Genomic DNA, 17033 nt, shown 5'->3' on the forward strand with positions numbered 1-17033 from the left:
AGCCTACTTGCATTTTTGTTTATTATTGTTGTCCTACTAAATAATTTTACTTTATGTGTTGTGATGTAGTCCCTCCAGCAATCAGCTCAGCGACTCAAAAGTATCTGTCACCCCTGGACTCCTCTGTGACGCTACACTGCCAATCTGACGGATCCCCTCCCCCCACTGTCTCATGGCATAAAGACGGGCAGCCAGTGAGTGACTCTGTTCGCCAGAGGGTACTCAACTCAGGATCACTGCAGATCGCCTTCATCCAACCGAGTGATACCGGACGATACACTTGCACCGCTGCCAATGCAGCGGGCACCGTCAGCCATGAGATGAGCCTTACTGTGCAAAGTAAGTGTAACGCAAACTAACTCAAATACTGTGTAAAAATTCAGTTGGTTGGTTATCCTTTGTTTTTTGTGTCTTCACTACATGAGATAAGTATGACCTTCAAAACCCATACATTATGAAACTGGGCAAGCTGAGTGTACCATCAAATATTTTGAATCCACATTTTACATAAAATCTTAAATACCAGTTCCCATCGCAAAGATGCACTGCTTTGTTTTTAGTTTCACTTTGCTGAATAAACACTTGTCACACCACCTGTGAGACAAAGCCTTTGATTTAATTGCCTCAAAATATAAAATGTGAGAGGGCATTAGTGGCTTCCCTTCTGGTCCTTGTATTGTATTAAACCTTAACTGGAATGAATTAATGCGATCTTGTCTTCTTTGCAGTCCCACCTTCCATTCGAGCTGGTGAGCAGCAGGTAGCGGTGGTGGAAAACACTCAGGCTCAGCTGGTGTGTGTGGCACAGGGGGTCCCTCAGCCCAGCCTGGCCTGGGAGAAGGACGGTAATCCTCTCAGTGAAAGCACAGGGGAGTACACAATCCTGCCCTCTGGAGAGCTGGTAATCGACATGGCTCAGGTAAAAAAATAATAATAATAAAGAAAACAACAAATCATATACAAATGTTTATGTCTATAAATGATGGGCAATGAAAATAAATGAAAAAATTCAGCTTAGGAGGCTTAAAAGGGCTTGTCTTGCATCAAAAAGATGCAGAACAAGCCTTATAAGATTGTTGTCTGCATGCTCCCGCTCACCTCATTCCCCCTCCCTCTGTTCCAGCCGGACGATGTCGGCAGCTACACCTGTGTTGCAACAAATGCAGTTGGACGGGACAGTCGCACGACAACCCTGTCCGTACATACTCACCCCGCCTTCACCGAGCTGCTGGTGGATGTGACTCTGAACAAGGGAGAGCGTCTCCTGCTGGCCTGTGGCGTTAATGGCGTCCCTCCACCCAAAATCACCTGGGCCTTCAACAACAACATCATTCCAGGTGTGTAGCAAGACCCCATTGACAAGAAATGTCTTATATGATCTCAAAAATCTAGCTGCACTGCATGTAATATATTATGCTAAAAACTGTATTCTTCCTATTGTTTCTAACTACCTTTTATTAATGCTTTAGTGCACTACGACCACGTGCACGGCCACAGTGAGCTGGTGATAGACCGAGTGACCAAAGACGACTCTGGCTCCTACAGTTGTGTGGCAGAAAACAGCGTTGGAACCATCAAGTCACTGGGCTTCGTCTATGTCAAAGGTTGAACAGATAATGCGCCAGTATATAGTAAAACATAGCTGTAATAATATGTTGTTATGTGAGAAACAAATTAAAACCACTTGAAAATGTCCCGATGGCTTGATACAACTACATGATTTTAGATCAGATGTATGCTGTTTATAAATGCTAAGTAGATGGATTTAAAGTGAAGAGCCACTATGTAACTTAAAGCTCAATAATACTCAAGTGGTCTTTCCATAATGTTCATCTCCAGAGCCTCCGATCATTGATGGGGACCTTCACTCCAACCGTATTGAACCTTTGGGTGGTAATTCCATCCTGAACTGTGAGGTTCGGGGAGATCCTCCGCCCACCATCCGGTGGAGTAAAAGTGGAATAAACATCCAGATCAGCAACCACATTCGTCAGCTGGACAACGGGTCTCTGGCCATCTACGGCACTGTGGTAAGAAAACACATGAGACGGAGCTCACATGTGTAATAGTTGACGAAAAGTCTAAGACACAGTTTCTCCAACGGCTTTATCTGCAAACATATATCTACAATATATTTTCATTTTGGTACATTTAGTATATATATAAATATATACATATACATACATGTTTTAACAGTGCTTTCATTAACTTTGATACAGAGTGAAGATGCAGGCAACTATGTGTGTGTGGCAACAAATGATGCTGGAGTGGTGGAAAGGAGCGTTACACTTACCTTGCAGAGTAGGTGTCTATCTTCTCTATATTTATCCTATTTAGCATAACGCCCTGCATTTGTCACATAAACTAAATGCAAAAATGTATGTAGTGCTCCAGTGATTTTGTATTGCATTGTACGTATGCAACTTCACACTTTACATTCTTACAAACTGTTTGAAATGCGTGAAATCAATGGAATTCCCCTTTAAATGTTACATCACAGAGATCTTCCTTCTTTCAGGTGCGCCAATCATTGTGGTGGAGCCTGTGGAGACCGTGGTGGATGCTGGCACCACAGTTGTGCTCAACTGTCAGGCGGAGGGGGAGCCTACCCCCAAGATAGAGTGGTCCCACCAGGGGAGACTCCTGCCGAGCAACGGCCGCTTCTCCACTTTGTCCAACAGCTCCCTGAGGATCAGCAGTGCCCAGAAGGAGGATACAGCTGAATATGAATGTGTGGCCAGAAACCTGCTGGGATCGGTGGTGGTCAGGGGCACTCTCACTGTGCGAGGTGGGCAGGACAATGTTGGGGGTTGTTATTGTTGTGCTGTATTCAAGTCATCCAAACTGACCGCCAAACGGATAAAGACATGTCGTATTAACGTTCAGTCATTTGTATTCCAGTTAATGGGGGCTACTCAGAGTGGTCAAAGTGGGGTCCTTGCAGCGTTTCCTGTGGTTTCGGTTCCCAAAAAAGGCTGAGACAGTGTAACAATCCTCTACCTGCCAATGGGGGGCGCCACTGTGGAGAATTGGACACTGAAACACACGTTTGTCAGGGAAAGCCCTGTCCAGGTGAGAGGGATTTGATGAATCTGTCATTACTTCCAGCCCAAGGGGCACATGTGGTAACAAAGTACTTACCTTTGTCCCTCTACAGTCGACGGCAACTGGTCTGAGTGGTCTCTCTGGGAGGAGTGTTCTCGTACCTGTGGCCAGGGCAACAGAACTAGGGTACGGACCTGCAGTAACCCTCCAGCTCAGCATGGAGGCAAACCTTGTGAGGGCAGGGCAGTGGAGGTCATTATGTGCAGTGTCAGACCGTGTCCTGGTGAGCGACCAATGATCAAATGGAAATACGCATAAATTAGTGCATTACTTGAGGAAATGTATTTACTGTCGCCCTGTATATATCAACTACATATCGGTTCATATCCCTGCAGTGGCGGGTAATTGGGGCTCTTGGCTACCATGGAGCCCATGCAGTGAGACCTGTGGTAAGGGTGTGCAGTCCAGACTCCGGCTGTGCAACAGCCCTCCTCCAGCATTTGATGGGCCGCAGTGTGAGAGCACAGACACCCAAACACAAGTGTGCAAAGAGAGACCTTGTCCTGGTGAGAAATGCACTTAATGATAACTGGAATTGAAAGACATTTTATTCGATATCAAAGCATTCTTTTCTCCCCCGAAAGGGCTTAAATTGGTGTATTGGTGTTTTCTTGTGCTGTCCAGTGGATGGAAAGTGGTCGTCCTGGGTTAGCTGGGGAGCCTGCAGTGTTTCATGTGGCGGCGGGACAAGACAGAGGACACGTCTCTGTGCCAGCCCTGCGCCTCAACATGGGGGCAGATCGTGCGAAGGCAACGATGTGCTTATTGACTTCTGTAATAGTGACCTCTGCCCAAGTGAGTCATATTACCTTTTATTGCTCATGCTGCATTTTTTTCACTCTTAACTAATATATTTCACTTGGATCCACGTGTATATCTTTTCAGTTTCACTCTTTTGGCTTATCCCTCTTCCTTTACTGTCTTTGACATTTGAATTTCTTAACGTCAGTCAGCGGTAACTGGGGTGCATGGAGCAGCTGGGGCAGCTGCAGCAAGACATGCAACGGGGGTCAGATGAGGCGTTACAGGACATGTGACCACCCCAGACCTGCCAATGGCGGAAGGGCATGTGCAGGTGCAGATACACAGATACAGAGATGCAGCACACCCGACTGTCCTGGTGAGTCAGCATGTTTCAGACTGTGTTTGGGGTTAACAGTTTTTGGGTGATTTATGTGTTTATGTATGTACTTCTTGTATATATTATTTCAGTTAATGGTAACTGGGGCTCATGGCAGCAGTGGGCAGAATGCTCCTCTTCCTGTGGCGGCGGAGAGAGGACACGTGTACGTCTCTGCAATAGTCCGTCTCCCAGCAACGTGGGTCGGCCGTGTCCAGGAGACTCCTCTCAGCTGGCCAGGTGTAACGGTCACTCCTGCCCAGGTGAGGCTTTTTTTAAAACACAAATTGTACATTTTTGTGATTTAACGTTGCGCTATTTTGTGAATTCCTTGTTGTTGTTTTTTTTGTCAGGTGGAGCCCAGAAGGCACGAGGAAGCATCATAGGAAATATCAACGACATTGAGTTTGGCGTTGCCATCCTTAATGCCACCATCTCAGACAGCGAGTCTGGTGGCAGAATCATCAAGGCTACTATCACCAATGTACCAAGGACATTAGGTCAGTTTTCCAACAATGATATATGTTTTCATCAAACTTTCTATAAAGTGCACCAAATAATACCTACCTACATGCACCCACGTTGATCTCTTCAACATTATCAACAATCACATTATGAATCAAATATGCGTTTGTTGAATTTAAGGTCCCGCAATGAGAAAGCTCATCTCAATCCTGAACCCTGTCTACTGGACCACTGCGCAGGAAGTAGGGGAGGCTGTCAATGGCAACACGCTAACGGGAAGCGTCTTCCGACGAGAGACACAAGTGGAGTTTGCCACTGGTAAGAATTAAAAGTTATTTGTGTGTCTGCTTTATTGCTGTTTAAGGAAAACTGTGAAAATGCTGACTGATGATTTTGGATGTGAATAATGCTGGTAGGGTGAAACTGAGCATGTTGGGTAATCTTGGTAGGTGAGATCCTGAGGATGACGCACATTGCAAGAGGCCTGGACTCAGATGGAGCGTTGCTCCTGGACATAGTGGTCAACGGGCACATCCTGCAGCTGCCCTCGCATGCTGACATACGCATCAAGGTAAATAAACTATTCAGGGAACTTTCAGACTTTGTGACCTATAGATTATAGTTATATTTATTATTTAGTCATAAATAGCAGCTTGTATGAGATCTGGGCAAAAGTCGTAAAAAAGCAATATGAGCTTAACAAATACGGTATCTTATCCAGTTTACTACAAATGGCATCACTGCTGATGCCATATGGTGTGGAACTTAGCTATGACATACTTACTGTACTATAACGCTGCCTCACACTTTACCCGACTCAGGACTACACAGAGGACTACATACAGACAGGCCCGGGCCAGCTGTACGCTCTGTCCACCCGCATGTTCAGCATCGACCGAGAGAGTGTGCCCTACTCCTGGAACCACACCATCTCCTACGACCCGTCCAAGGGCAAGATGCCCTACCTGGTGGAGACGCTGCAGGCCACGGCCATCAGTGCTCAGTACCACCCCATGGAGGAGATGTTGGAGTACAGCATCCAAGCTAGTATCACCAAAGGTGAGAGTACCTGGAAATCACTGTGAAATGACAGTGGGGGAGCGAGCGATTCAACAAGGCTGCCCAATTAACATAGATCTATGTATTTTTCCTTTGTATGTTTGATCCTGTCAAGCTTTTAAATCCAGTCTTTTTTACTTCATGTTTTTGTTTCAGCTGTAATGTTAATTTAATGATTAAATGTTCTTTTTTTCCCCAGGAGATCGCAGTAACCAGTGTCCTCAGGGATTCAATCTGGTGTCGGCTGGACCCTACTGTGCAGGTAACGTTTATTAATGCAGTTCTGTCAGACTGTAGCTGGTGGGTTGCGTCTCTTTTGCTCTCCACACGGACTGTTCAACCGAAGCATCCTCAATCTCTCATTGCATTCTTAAAACCTTTTCCCGTTGTTGCCATAGTCGCTGTTAATGCATCATTTGCGTCCCACAGATGAGAACGAGTGTGCAATAAGGAACCCCTGTTCCCACGCCTGCCACAACGCCATGGGAACCTACTACTGCTCTTGTCCCAGAGGCCTCACCATCTCCGCCGACGGCAGGACCTGTCAAGGTATACGACCCCCTTTTCAAACAGAGCTCTCAGCATTACCAGCACACGCACAGGTCAACGTTTGGACAACGAGATGCTCTTAATTCCCGTAGATATTGATGAGTGCTCACTGGGAGGGCACGTGTGCCATGACGGACACGACTGTGAGAACACGATCGGCTCTTATCGATGCATCATGCGCTGTGGCCGCGGCTTCAGGAGAACAGCGGACGGTCTCAGCTGCTCGGGTACATCCGCTAGCTTTCTTGCTTCAGCTGAGGATTGTTGCAGATGTGAACCTTTATTTTTATAACTGTCCTCTTTGTTGCTTAGATGTGAATGAGTGCCAGGAGTCCAATCCATGCAATCAGCACTGCCTGAACACTATTGGCAGCTACCGATGCGCCTGCGAGCCAGGCTTTCAGATCAGGAATCGACGCTGTATAGGTGATACCGCCTCACCTCGCCATATAGTGCTTTATCCATACTATTCATAAGGAAGGGTTACTAGTTACTCTTTTCTTTTCTTTCTCACATATTTCCCTTCTTTGAAACAAAACACTTCTCTCTATACTTCCCTCTCTCTCTCAACACCCCAGATATAAACGAGTGCAGACAAAGGGTTTGTCGATCAGATCAGCAGTGTAAAAACACACGGGGTGGTTACACCTGTATTGACCTGTGCCCCAACGGTATGACGAAAGGTGCCAATGGAACATGTGAAGGTGAGTGTTCACATAATTCAGTATTCATCGTTAAGCCAGGGAGCATTCCCTGAAGTAGAATATTTAGTCAGTCAAGTACAGACTGGTAAAGCTTTTAGTCCTGTAACAAGATATACTTGTGTAACCCTTGTGCTGTAGACGTAGATGAATGCAGAGATGGAACTCATCAATGCCGATACAATCAGATCTGTGAGAATACCAGAGGCAGCTATCACTGCACCTGTCCACGTGGCCACAGATCTCAGGGAGTGGGGCGGCCCTGTATAGGTACGTGCATCCAGTTATGTCGGTATAAATTGTTATACATAAATCCAATATTGAATTCCTCATTTTCAGTACTCAGGCAGTACTCAGTATTCAGGCAGGCTAAGTACATTTTCCAAGGCAAACAGGATGTTAAGCAATAACTGTGTAAAGCCTATCAGCTTATCAGCTTTTCTGCATCTACCAGCACACTTCTGTTTCTGTCAGTGAATGACTCCTGTTAAAGGTCCACTGCTATTTGCGATAAGCTCATGATATTCTGCCAGTGCTGGCTCACATCTCTAAAAGGCTCTGGTTGAAACTGCTGACTAACTGATGACTGATGACTGATGACTTTAAAGACCGTGCAAAGCTTAAGTGCATGGTACCCGCTCCTCTAAAGCTCTACTTTGATGCTACGTCCTTCCTGCACTGTCAAATAGGAGCAGGCGAAAGGGTCAGTCAGGACTGCAGAAGAAGGGAACTCAAAATAAATGTGTCCTTCTGCAACAGAACCATAAAAAAACAGCACCATAACCTCACAGCTACATCTGTCACTCACTTTGTTTCACTCTCTTCCATTCCTGACTTTTACCTTTATGTTTGAATCTGGCTATTTCCTGGAGTTGCTTTGTAATTGGCATACATTCACTGTTCCTCCTGTGACATCATTAACATTGTACGCTGATGTCTGTCTTTGTGTTTGTGTATTTTGTACCTAATATCAAATGTGAATTATAATTGCTATGATTTCCTGAGATAAAATTTAAAATTTGAATTCATCATATTCAAGGCAGTACTTTTATTTGACGTGAGAAGTCTCTCATTCAAATTAGGCAAATGTTTTTATTGCCTCAATACATTTCTGTCTTAGGGACATGGACATGTATTGTTGTACAGAGGGGTAATTGACATATACCCTTTCTTCCCCTAATTGTCATCTCCCTCCTCTCTCTTCATGGCCCACACCACCTCGTTTGTTCTTTCATCCTAAATATCCACATTTCCTGCTTGTTCTGTACCCATTTTGCACCTTTCCCTCCGTCCTTTCTACCACCCTGTCTTTCCCTGCTGCTGGCCTTTCTTTACGCTGAGGGCAGACATAAATGAGTGTGAGCGGCTTCAACAGCCCTGTGCCCACCAGTGCATCAACACGCCAGGCAGCTTCAAGTGCACGTGCCCGCCGGGACGCCACCTGCTGGGGGACGGCAAATCCTGCGCTGGCCTGGAGCGTCTGCCCAGCTATGAAAGTTACTCATTTGGCTACCAAACATCAGAATCCTCTCCTGAGGGCAGCTCATACCAGCGACGGTACCACAACTTGGCCTCCCAGAGCTACCACAGCTACACAGACACCTCAAGGAGGCACAACAAGAGCCGGAGACGCAGAGCATCTCCCGCACCGCAGGGCGTCCTCGCTTGCCAGCAGGGGTTTGAGTCCAGGGGTGGCTCCTGCTTAGGTAACAATGTAGGACAGACAGGGTTGAGACGAGGGAGAGGATTTAGTAGAGGAGCTGCTTAATGTGTAACCTCTGTCAAGATTTTCTCTCTCATCCTTTTCGTGGCTGTTTGTGTGTTTTTGTTTGCGCGTCTAACTCCTACAGACGTCAATGAGTGCAAGGTGAGGGACACCTGTCAGCATGAGTGTATGAACACACCAGGAAGCTACAGGTGTCTTTGTCCTGCTGGTTACCGCCTCATGACCAACGGCAAGACCTGTCAGGGTGAGAACCTCGGAGCTACTCCCGGTCTCCTTTCCGCGCCATTATTCAACGTTATGAAAGCTGCAATGAAAATAAGCTGTTTGCTGTATTAACAGATGTAGACGAGTGTCTGGAGCAGAACATCCAGTGTGGAGTGAACCAGATGTGCTTTAACATGAGAGGAAGTTACGAATGCATTGATACGCCCTGTCCACCGAACTACAAGAGGGATCCAACCACAGGGTAAACCTTCACAGAAATACAATCAATTAGCTCATACAAATAGAATCATTAAGGAAAGAGTGACAGCTAGCGGCGGGACTGCAGATTGCCTCTGAATGACCGTTCTGGGTTAATGAAGAAGAGTGGCCACGTAGCGTCCGCGTGCAAGAGAGGAGGATACATCCAATGCCTTTGAATTTTACCAACGACGTATCGCAAACTATATATTAATTAATAATAATTAAAACTATCAAAACCTGGACCGAGGGCCACTGTCAGATCCATAGTCCAAAAACGCTAGAGGAACAAACAACGGCATAAACTGACCACTTGTTGTGAATCTAAATGGTTACTTTCTCGCCTATAAACATATTAAAAGTAGACTCAAGATACCCAGGTCCAATTCATTTAGAGGCACTCCGGAATCCTTGTTATTCTGGGCATCAGAGATGTTCTAATTGGTTCACCGGTTGAAGAGGTAACTCCTGAAGTAATCTGTTTTCATCATGTGCCGTCTGTGTTGCACACAGGTTTTGCCTAAAGAATTGCCCTGCGAACGACCTTGAGTGTGCCCTCAGCCCTTACGCCCTGGAGTACAAGCTGCTGTCACTCCCCTTTGGCATCGCGGCCAACCAGGACCTCATCAGGCTGGTGGCCTACACGCAGGACGGAGTGATGCACCCCAGGACCACCTTCCTGGCGGTGGACGAGGACGTCACGTTACCGTTCGCCCTGCGGGACGAGAACCTGAAGGGCGTGCTGTTCACAACCCGGGCGCTGCGAGAGCCCCACACGTACCGCATGAAGGTCCGTGCCCTCTCATACAGCGAGGCCGGAGGCATTGAGTACCAGACGACCTTTATCGTCTACATCGCGGTCTCCGCCTACCCCTACTGAGACCACTTCACGTGACATCACACGAGGGGGCGGCGATGAATTGCATCCTGAACAAGTGAGCGGATGTGCTTTTTTTTGGAAAAAGCTGGCACGTTAGTAACAAACTGAATGGACTTGGTGTTCATTGCGAGAGGCCAGTGAGTGCTTACGGCCCTGAAGGCGAAAGGAAGTAGATTTAAAGTGGATGCAGTGCAGGCCGATCGCGGTCGACTGGCTCTAATCCCCGGATTTCTCACGTCAATTTCACGGGACCTGTTCAGTGAAACGCTCGGTGTTTTGTCATATTCCTCTGCCCCTTCAGATTTATTTATAAGAACAAGAAGATTTTGCTCGTCGAAACCAAAGTTTCCACCGCAGGCTCCAGAGCAGGCTTCACCCCTACTCAAGAAATCTTCGTTTACATCTATTGTTAACTTATTGGGAAGCGCTTGAAGGAGGAAATGAGCAGTTCCCCTTTTGTTTACTCTGTGTCCTCCGTCACTATAAAGTGTAGCTGCGACGGCTCCAATGCGGTGCTCATTTTGGCAACAGAAGTCACATTGTCCATCTTCAAGTAGCGACCTAATAAACAAACACGTGCGGCATGAAAAAAAAACCCTATTCAATTATTACCGACAGCATCAATAGTAATATACAATAGTTGATGCCGAGATGTATTTTATTTTTATGACGTGTACATATGTTTTTTCTCATAATGTATTGCCATATTGTACGTATTGTATCACTTTTTGTAATAAAAATGAAATAAATGAATTCACTGAAACAAAGTACAATGTATGTCTCTGGCACTGATTCATGTAACAGCCCCAATCCTTATTAACCATTTCCTGTGGTAAAAAAAAAGATAGAATTGATCAAACTACTTACACTATAACTCTCCAGTTATCACAGTTTATCACATTTAATTCTGGAATAGAGCATCAAAGACGAGGATTTACTTTGTGCCTTACGTTTTTATGTTTGTTCATACACACATTTTTTTTTTCAAAACAATGTTAAACTTGTAACTTTAAGAGTCCATTTAATTTATTTGAACTTCTGATACCTCAACCTTTATTGCGGCTAAAATCGTGTTTTATATTTATAGTGAATGAAATATGGATGAAATTAAGCTAATATTAGCTGAGATGGAAATAAAAAGCAGGTAAGCAACAAAATCGGAAAAAGAATATTGAGAATGATGTACTATTCCATATATGAAGCTTTATGGAGTGTAATTTACAAAGAAAGATGATATTAACATCTTGATGTTTTCATTTCCGATGAATGAAAAGGGAAAAAAAAGAAAAATGCTGTAACGTCTCGTCAAAGTTTTCAATGAAATGGGCTAAAACTGCCCTGTTCTGAATGATCATTTTACAAAATCATCTGGTTGTTCATCGTGACCAATTATAATTTAGTAATGCACCATAAAACATCTAAGAATTATGCTCACGTCTTGTCGATGTAAATTCAAAGTGAAGGAGTTCCATCTTACATGGATTCAGAAGCCTTTAAAGGTTTCTCAAAGGTTCGTTATATTTTGTCCTGATCGTCTTTGTGTTCAATACACTTTAAAAAAAAATAATTCATGGCAGTTATGATCAGCAGTCAAATCTTTATTAGTTTTGTCAAAAAAGCACAAACATAAAAAAGGAATATTGAGTAAGGCAGTTTGTACATCAGTTTGGGACGCTCCCGCGGCTAGAGGAGCATCTCCGACGGGACACACATGAAGAAGGAACGAGGCTTCTTCTTCATGTAAAACATGATTAGAAAAGGAATCTTAACGTCCGGTTCAATCATTACTGATGACAGTATTCAAACATGACGGCCCACGTCCTTATATAAACTGTGAGTAAATAAGCTGTGATGCGTTTTAAAGGAAAGCAACATCCATCCTCTCTGTATATGATTGGAAATGAGCAAGAAAAAGAAAAACATGCTGAAACTGAACTCCTGTGTCATCGCCGTGTTTACAGAATATATTCAAAATAGCAACTTCTTTAGAAACCTCAACACAATTTGCTTGTATGTCTATTGATACGGTTTGGAGCCTTGACTCCACCACTGTGCATTCTCCAATACACAAGAAACAAAAACCTCAATGGAAGCATGAAAGCACAATAAGTCCTTTGGCAACAGACGCAAGATACAACTTTACATTTCCAGTTTTCCCTCATGTTATAAAATTGAAAAAGAATACAACTTCCTATTACCAGACAACACCATGTGTGGAGGGTCTGTTTGAGTGAACAAGTGTTAGTTTACACCCAGATTTAATAGAAAAAACTACTTTGTTTTTCCAGGAGAGACACAACAAAAGACAAGTATGAAATGTTGACAGAACACTCAAAACTTTCAATAGTGGGATCATGCAAACAATATATTGGTTTCATTGCATACAAGAGACAAAATATGAACTAAAAGTCTCTCCTATAAATCACACCCACTGATATGCCAATTGTTTAAAGCAAGCTTTTTAGATTTCATCAGGTGGGTAAAAACTCTACTAAAAAAAATGTTATGTGAAATACCCAAATAAATCGGAGAAAGGTTGCTCGGGGCGACAGGTCGTTCCGGAAAGCAAAGAAGCGAAGCCACGCGATGCCACTTCATAAGAGACTCATAGGACCGATGTGAGGGACAGTGAAATGGTATTAAGAGTTGTGGTGGAGATGCATCAGGGTGATAATCCTTAACTGGGGCAGCGTTAGATGGATGACACCAACCACCATCATCCCACTCTACAGGATAAGTGAGCAAACCCGCCGCCCTCCATCTGTGACTGTGCTTTTGAAGATCCTTATCCTTAAGGAGAAGCAATGAGAGGATTTACTGACTGAATCAGGCTTTTATTCAATCAGGAAGGCTCCACTGATGAGACAACACAAGATGGGAACAAATACTGAGAGGTTTTTTCCTGAGAGAATCAAACCTGGAACCCTGCGTGTGTGTTTGTGTGGAAGTCAAGGGAGGATAAATCTTTAAGAGTCATAAAGGTTGTCTCCTTACTCCTGAGTGAATTAAAACCCTGACAAAGAAAGAGAATTCTCTCATTAACTTTAGGATTAGCACTCCTGAAAAACGTGTGTTACTATGCAACTATCAATGTGGGGGGCAATGTAATTTATATCAGAACCCTGTGTGGAACATGATTCTGTCGGCTGTGATTGTGAATGGGGGGGGGGGGCGTGGGAGGGGAGAAGAAAAACACACATTTTAAAACCCAATGTGACCCATATTTGATTCTTTTTTTAATTTGAACGCAGCGGGATCACATTGGGTCAAACATGAGTTTTTCCTTTTAGTCCCTATGCCGCCTGTGATGATTACATGAACCGTCTTCTGGACCCGTCGTGGATCCTCCGCTGCTCGTCTAGACCGTCTTCCTCGCGGTTAGTACCCTGACGATGCTGCCTACGCCTCCAGCCGCCAGAGCCTGACAGCACAGAAAATACGGTCTGGTTATTTTACAGTACTGAACTCCGTTAGCTCATCCTGTATGCAGAGTTGTAGCAACTGGCCTTTTAACTCCCACTGTGGCCTCAAACCCCTCAGACCCCTTACATGATGATATTGACCAGCGTTCTTCGGTCATCATTTTGAAACTTACCGCTAATGCTTCATCTGAGAGAAACCAACCCCAGGGGGGAACTGGAGGAGTTCTCACTTCAATCTCGCTCATTAGCGTCATCTGAAATGTTGGACTTCTTCTCCCTCCAGAAAAGCCAGTTTCGGTGCAAACATTTACCTTCTCGTGCCACTGCAGCAGGACCGCGCTGCTGTTTTCCGACGGCTTCTCGAAGCCTTTGTAGATGTATTTCATCAGCAGGTCCACGCTGTTCTTGTCGAGGGACTGCACCCCTTTCTCAATGTCACTGCTCTTAAAGGCGCTGAGCACCTTCAGCACCAAACCCTCAGCACGATCCTGAGGGGGAGAAAAAAAAGGAGAACCGTGTGGAATGTGAAGTTAATTACCGGCCTACTTCCAGACCCCAGGGTCACACCTGTTGGGCTGGATGAATGACATCGAACACTCGTGAATAAGGCAGTTCAGGATTGTCTATTGCCAAGTTTAAATGGCCTTACACGACTACACAACACTAGCAAGACGGATCATTATTCAGCGTAAACCCCTAACGAAGGGATCCATTAGAAAAACAAGACTGTGGCAAATGCTCAACTTTCCATTATGACCACACCCACCTTGACGTTCTGGTTCTTTGTGTTGATCGGCGGGTTCTTCAAAACAGCTTGTAAAGCCTGCATGAGGTTTCCTGTGCAGGGTTCGGGTTAAGGATGCAACACAGCACAGCAGAATAACAAATAATACTAGACCGGTTTTCTATCACTGTACTAAGAATGACATCCTGATGAGCTTACTTGTATCGAAGAAAAATTTGATTTTATACATGCATACAGATGGAAGTCTGTTACACTACGCTTTAATTCCCCTTTGCTGTGACATGTGGTGGGAGGTGACGTTATCAATGAGGAAGTGCTGCGCTTTCATGCCTTATAAGGCCTCCATAACCGAAGCTGCTGGCTTTCGTACTTTACAGAAAGACCTCCCGGCGGTAGAGAATAAACCCCCCTAATCGACACAGCTTCGAATAGAAAACCAGATAGGCCTGTTCCGTGTTGGGGAGCAGAATTCCCTGGAATGTGACAGCCGGGCAGGTCCGGACATTGACCGGCCTACTCACAGCGCGCCCGTCCAAAGCAGCAGCGACGCATCGAGTAGTTACCGTGCAGATAGAGACACAGACACACACGCAGACATAAGGTTACACTCACGCAGCCGTTGTTGGCCGGGTCGGGTTCCCTAAGCCGAGGAGCCTGCGTGCTAAACAGCCCGGCGAGCTAATCGTGTGACTGAAGGATATTGTCTGATGAGGGAGTCCACCTCCGCCTCGTCGGGTCCCAGTTGGTTTTCGCCTCCTTCCTCCTCGTCCACGAATTTGTTCTCGTCGTACTCGTCCACGTCTACTCGCCGGAAGCGGGCGGCCACGGTGTTCTTCGACATGTCGGTAGCGCTTTTTCTCGGGAGTCCGGCTTTTTGGAGGGTTTTCTTTTTTCTTCTTCGATACTGCTGTCACAAGCGGGCAGCTTCCTGACTTCCTCCCGTTTCCACTGGGTGTTCTTCTTCGCTTCCGTGTACATGACATCGCCTCCTAGTGGCCAGAACGTGACGCTGCACGTCAATATCTGCAGTTCACGTGTTTGGTCAATAGAGGGCGACAAGACACAAGGAACGAAACCCGTTGTCCGTGACAGCGGCTCACTGGCAGTGCATTTGTTTACAGCGTTTCTTCTACGCTGACACGTATGAAAAATATTAGAATATTAAATCCCTTTTTAGTTTATGTTTTACAAAAAACATAGTCTAATTGTTTTTATATGTTTTTGTCTAGGATCAATCAAAAATGTATGTAATTGTCTCACGTCATTAGAGAAAGGAGAACATCCATTCCTGGCACTGACCTAACATGTAGGATGGTTTTATAAATTACAAGTTCGTGAATCCAATATATGGATATGGATATATAATAGTGTTGACTATTTTCTGAACAGTGTTAAATACATTACATGTCATTTACCTGCGCTTTTATCCAAAGCGACTTACATTGCATTTTTAACACATGGTTGTTAGAGTTAATTTAACTCTAGTAAGTGTCGCAAATGAATCTGATCTTGACACTGGATAATGACTCCAGCTCTTTCGTACAATTGACTCTGTAACAGTTGAATCAACTTTTTGCAGTGTGATTTCAACTCTGCACTTCAACACTTTTGCCTAACACCGGAAAATTAACTCTAACAATTTTGCTGTGTACACAAACACAAAAGGAACAGTAAACCATAACCATAACCAGACCATAACCTGGTATAGACAAACAATTAAAAACTAAAACTAAATTATTGAATAGTAATATATAATTTGCATTCAATGAACCATTGCCATTTATGTTTTGCCTTAACTTAACGACCTCATTTTCATATTGTTAGTTAGACTGTCAATTTTACAATTATTGTCAATGAGATCAAAATATCTCTTTGAAAAAATATATGTAATATGAGGATTTAGTCTGCTTAACTGACGGACTCCAAAGAGATGATGATGTGTGCGTATGTGTGTTGGTGTGTGTGTGATGAGTCACTACTGACCATGTCAGTGGCGCAAGTATTTATTTGACTTGGCAACGAATGGGGAGACCACCTCTGCTCTGTGATGTCAGGGTTTCCTGCGTCACAAGAAAGAGTTTTTTGTACGACACACTTTCCATGTTGATAATGAATAAACTATTCTTCATTTGAGACAATTTGGACAGCCACAGGCCTTTTCTGGGAAATGTGCAAAGTTGGTTGCGCGTTTCATTAATGCATATTTTTTGTTGAAAGTGGAATTTTTAATTTCCTTATCTGACTTGTCTAGACTGCTGGCCTCTTGCCCCAGGAGACAAAATGATTGCATAGGAGCCTGAGAGCATCGGAGCCAGCAGAGCAAACTCATTCCCAGCATTCAAATACAGCAGTCCGGGTACAGAAACATTTAGCTTAAATTGAAATTCAGATTTCAGTGCTGGTTTATATTTATAAGAATTGTTGTTAGAGTTTTGTTTTTCTTGTTACTTTTGCTTTCAGTGTTCCAAATGATTTGTCTCTTTTTCTGTCTAGATCTATAAAATTGATAAATGTAGCATTTTTTCCGGGAATGTCGGCATAAACATCGATTTGATAATACAAAAAATGTTTAAATAATACACTGCTTTAAACAAACTGCCTGAGTTCCCCACATTTCAATGTCAAATGTTGGAAATCTTTACAAATGAAGATAAAGGGGATTGTGTATTTGCTCATATTTCCTGTATCTGGTAATTTGGCCAATGTTTGGTTAAGCTACTACCGTCACTCCGACTAATCAATGGTGACAACGTGTGCTCATAGTTCGACTCATTTCCTTGAGCCGCCATTCACCGACAT

The 17033-nt window shown here is 44.3% G+C and overlaps 2 protein-coding genes across 3 annotated transcripts in view; one reads left to right on the forward strand and one right to left on the reverse strand.

Annotated features, from left to right (window-relative positions):
- hmcn1 (hemicentin 1) overlaps positions 1 to 10834 on the forward strand; it is a 64755-nt gene extending 53921 nt beyond the window's left edge. Inside the window, exons 82-108 of one of the 2 annotated variants that reach the window (XM_040183962.2) lie at positions 70 to 339; positions 729 to 919; positions 1124 to 1337; positions 1470 to 1604; positions 1840 to 2030; positions 2220 to 2301; positions 2519 to 2788; positions 2902 to 3072; positions 3158 to 3328; positions 3441 to 3611; positions 3730 to 3900; positions 4055 to 4225; positions 4318 to 4488; positions 4579 to 4725; positions 4871 to 5008; positions 5140 to 5261; positions 5512 to 5749; positions 5949 to 6011; positions 6179 to 6298; positions 6391 to 6525; positions 6611 to 6724; positions 6877 to 7002; positions 7141 to 7269; positions 8346 to 8705; positions 8850 to 8969; positions 9065 to 9191; positions 9701 to 10834. In XM_040183962.2, the coding sequence (XP_040039896.2) occupies positions 70 to 339; positions 729 to 919; positions 1124 to 1337; positions 1470 to 1604; positions 1840 to 2030; positions 2220 to 2301; positions 2519 to 2788; positions 2902 to 3072; positions 3158 to 3328; positions 3441 to 3611; positions 3730 to 3900; positions 4055 to 4225; positions 4318 to 4488; positions 4579 to 4725; positions 4871 to 5008; positions 5140 to 5261; positions 5512 to 5749; positions 5949 to 6011; positions 6179 to 6298; positions 6391 to 6525; positions 6611 to 6724; positions 6877 to 7002; positions 7141 to 7269; positions 8346 to 8705; positions 8850 to 8969; positions 9065 to 9191; positions 9701 to 10067 (4685 nt within the window). In that variant the 3' untranslated portion in view covers positions 10068 to 10834. The remainder of the gene's footprint in view (positions 1 to 69; positions 340 to 728; positions 920 to 1123; positions 1338 to 1469; positions 1605 to 1839; positions 2031 to 2219; positions 2302 to 2518; positions 2789 to 2901; positions 3073 to 3157; positions 3329 to 3440; positions 3612 to 3729; positions 3901 to 4054; positions 4226 to 4317; positions 4489 to 4578; positions 4726 to 4870; positions 5009 to 5139; positions 5262 to 5511; positions 5750 to 5948; positions 6012 to 6178; positions 6299 to 6390; positions 6526 to 6610; positions 6725 to 6876; positions 7003 to 7140; positions 7270 to 8345; positions 8706 to 8849; positions 8970 to 9064; positions 9192 to 9700) is intronic. The other variant, XM_040183963.2, reaches the window with a different exon arrangement.
- Positions 10835 to 11644: 810 nt separating this feature from the next.
- On the reverse strand, positions 11645 to 15205 carry arpc5b (actin related protein 2/3 complex, subunit 5B). The gene is made up of 4 exons (XM_078108171.1): positions 14935 to 15205; positions 14256 to 14327; positions 13801 to 13977; positions 11645 to 13488 (listed from the first exon to the last, which is right to left on the reverse strand). The coding sequence occupies exons 1-4, from the start codon at positions 15073 to 15075 to the stop codon at positions 13426 to 13428; spliced, it is 453 nt and encodes a 150-aa protein (XP_077964297.1). The 5' UTR covers positions 15076 to 15205; the 3' UTR covers positions 11645 to 13425.
- Between the last annotated feature and the right edge of the window lie 1828 nt (positions 15206 to 17033).

Source organism: Gasterosteus aculeatus, chromosome 8 (genome assembly GCF_964276395.1).
Source record: "Gasterosteus aculeatus chromosome 8, fGasAcu3.hap1.1, whole genome shotgun sequence".
Taxonomy (NCBI): Eukaryota; Metazoa; Chordata; class Actinopteri; order Perciformes; family Gasterosteidae; genus Gasterosteus; species Gasterosteus aculeatus.

Bases quoted from the DNA above. Each gene is read 5' to 3' on its own strand.
- arpc5b (XM_078108171.1), bottom strand. From the start codon at position 15,075: ATGTCGAAGAACACCGTGGCCGCCCGCTTCCGGCGAGTAGACGTGGAC. The intron at 13,978-14,255 runs GTGGGTGTGGTC...TCTCCCCCTCAG, and splicing joins CAAAGAACCAGAACGTCAAG to GATCGTGCTGAGGGTTTGGT. The intron at 13,489-13,800 runs GTAAATGTTTGC...CTGTGCTGTCAG, and splicing joins TGCTGCAGTGGCACGAGAAG to GCTCTGGCGGCTGGAGGCGT.